Consider the following 2,554-nt stretch of genomic DNA (forward strand, 5'->3'; position numbering starts at 1 on the left):
CCGCAGGACGCTTGTGAGAAACAGATCAGGGGCAGTTGTGTAACGTCACGATTGCCTGAAACCGTGGTAAAAACAGACCAAAAACGGGCTGAGTGATGAGATGTCCTCAGAGGGCTTCGAGAAACTCTGACGTGTCTGCAGGCCTCCAGGAGGCTGCACGTGTGTGCAAGGCTGTCTCATCCCGGGGAAGACCTGAGAGTTCTCACGTCTCACCTCTGGCTGACCCGGAGGCTCTGCGCCAGTGAGTGATGCTAAGGCAGCGGGGCCATCCTGACCCCCTGGGAGCTGAAGGCATCGTCCTGCATACACGAGGACCTCGGCAACATGGAAGACCTCGGCTCCAGACACCGAGGAAATGACTGAGCGGAGACTTCAGTGACCACGAGTGACAAAGAACCCAGACTCTACAGAATTAGTTCCATGTAAGAAAAGCCACTAAACAAACAACAGAAGCAACAACAAACAGTAACGACAACCCCTGGGTAGGAGGGAGAATTTAATAGAGTTGCCAGGTTATATTATTTAAAACATGCAATTTTCAAAACAATATTGCAAGACCTGCAAAGAAACAAGACATTATGGCCCCCACACAGGTATGTTGTTGTTTAGTTGCTAAGTCGTGTCTGACTCTTTGTGACCCCATGGACTGTAGCCCACCAGGCTCCTCCGTCCATGGGATTCTCCAGGCAAGAATCCTGGAGTGGGTTTCTGTTTCCTTCCCCAGGGGATCTTCCTGACCCAGGGATCGGACCCCTGTCTCCTGCATTGTAGGCAGATTCTTTAGGGATCAAACCCGCATCTCCTGTATCTCTTCTATTGGCAGGAGGATTCTTTACCAATCGTGCCACCAGGAAAACCCCACACTCAGGCTGGACTAAGGCTTTAAACTGGCAATCTTGAATGTGTCCAAAGAACTAAAGGCAACCATAGCTAAATAACTAAAGGAAGTGTGAGGAATGTTTCACCAAATACAGAATATCCATACAAGGATTTTTTTTTTCGAAGACCAAATGGCAAATCTAGAAAACAATATTATGGGGCTTCCCTGGTGGTCCAGTAGCTGAGTCTCCATGCTTCCGGTGGAGTGGGCACAGGTTCCATCCTTGGTCTGGGAAGCTCCATATGCCCCAGGGTGTAGCAAACAAAAAATTACAAAAACTGAAATGAAACTTCACTAGAGCTCCACATCATGTCAGAGCAGGGAGAGGAAGAACTCTTAGTCTGTAAGATAGGTGAGGTGTCCAGTGTGAGGGACAGAAAAACAGGCAGGAAGGACAGTGCCTCAGAGACCCCTGGAGTCTGCTCAGGCAGTTACACTTCCTCTGGGCGTTCTTCAGGGGCGGCAGGCTCTTCCCCGTGGGTGCGGAAGGGAGATGCCCTGCCCCTGGTGCAGCTCAGCCCCCATCCGTCCTCGTTTGTGACATCAGCACGGCTGTTCCAGGACAGACCACGAGGCTCAGGAAAGGGCTTCATCATCTGGACTACGTCACCCCACCTGTGCTTTACCCGGCATCACTGATTGGCCCAGATGGATACAGGCAAGGCAAGCCGAGCATCCTTCATAAGCTACAGGTGCAAGTCTGCAGACAAGATCCTCCTGTTTGCAGCCCCAGCTCTAACGCAGCGGGTCACTGTGGTGCTGGAAAGGCCGTGCCACGACTCCTTCCCTGGCTGGCCAGCCAGCAGACGTCCAGCAAGGCCGGTGCGTGGCTCCACGCATCCCTGTGTGCTGCGTGCCCTTCTCCAGCTGACCATCCCTTACTCCGTAAGATGCTCCTGTGGTGTTTTTGTTTTTTTTTTTAATTTCTCATTTGGAAAGTAGTAACAAGCAATTTTTGTTTTTCAAAGAAAATTTAATGTCCAAAATGTCTAAAAAGAACTCATGGTTTCCAATGTTATATTCCTTTTTCTTTAAATTCTGAGTGGGAAGTCCAAAGTTGATGGTCACAATTTAACTGGCACCTTAGTGTAATCTGATTTTTTTCCATTGCATTAAAAACCAGATGGTAAATTATTAATCTATAGCACTGAGGGGAAATAGCTTTCATCATATTTCTATTTTTTACTTATAGCTCATCAAGTTTCCTTGGATTAGATGGCTCCTTTCGGGAGCAAGAGAATACCCTGATGCATCCATTTATCCTTCACAGCATCTTTCCACCCAGACAGTGCAGTTATGGATAGAGAAAGCAAGCCTTCTAATCTCCCATTTGAAAGCTAGTGACTTATCCTTAAATATGACAAAATACACCACAAATAAGTTTCATTCTATTTTAGAGGAAGTACTGAAAGAGATGGGAATACCAGACCACCTGACCTGCCTCTTGAGAAACCTGTATGCAGGTCAGGAAGCAACAGTTAGAACTGGACATGGAACAACACATTGGTTCCAAATAGGAAAAGGAGTACGTCAAGGCTGTATATTGTCACCCTGCTTATTTAACTTATACACAGAGTACATCATGAGAAACGCTGGGCTGGAAGAAACACAAGCTGGAATCAAGATTGCCGGGAGAAATATCAATCACTTCAGATATGCAGATGACACCACCCT

General features: G+C 47.5%; 1 protein-coding gene across 1 annotated transcript in view; it reads left to right on the top strand.

Moving 5' to 3' along the window:
- Positions 1-1,528: 1,528 nt before the first annotated feature.
- Positions 1,529-2,554, top strand: part of LOC104998018 (microtubule cross-linking factor 1-like) — a 35,899-nt gene continuing 34,873 nt past the window's right edge. The window contains exon 1 of the mRNA XM_010853012.1: positions 1,529-1,702. Coding sequence (XP_010851314.1) covers positions 1,529-1,702 — 174 coding nt within the window. The remainder of the gene's footprint in view (positions 1,703-2,554) is intronic.

The sequence above is a fragment of the Bison bison genome, unplaced genomic scaffold (genome assembly GCF_000754665.1).
Source record: "Bison bison bison isolate TAMUID 2011002044 unplaced genomic scaffold, Bison_UMD1.0 scf7180017864321, whole genome shotgun sequence".
In the NCBI taxonomy this organism is placed as follows: Eukaryota; Metazoa; Chordata; class Mammalia; order Artiodactyla; family Bovidae; genus Bison; species Bison bison.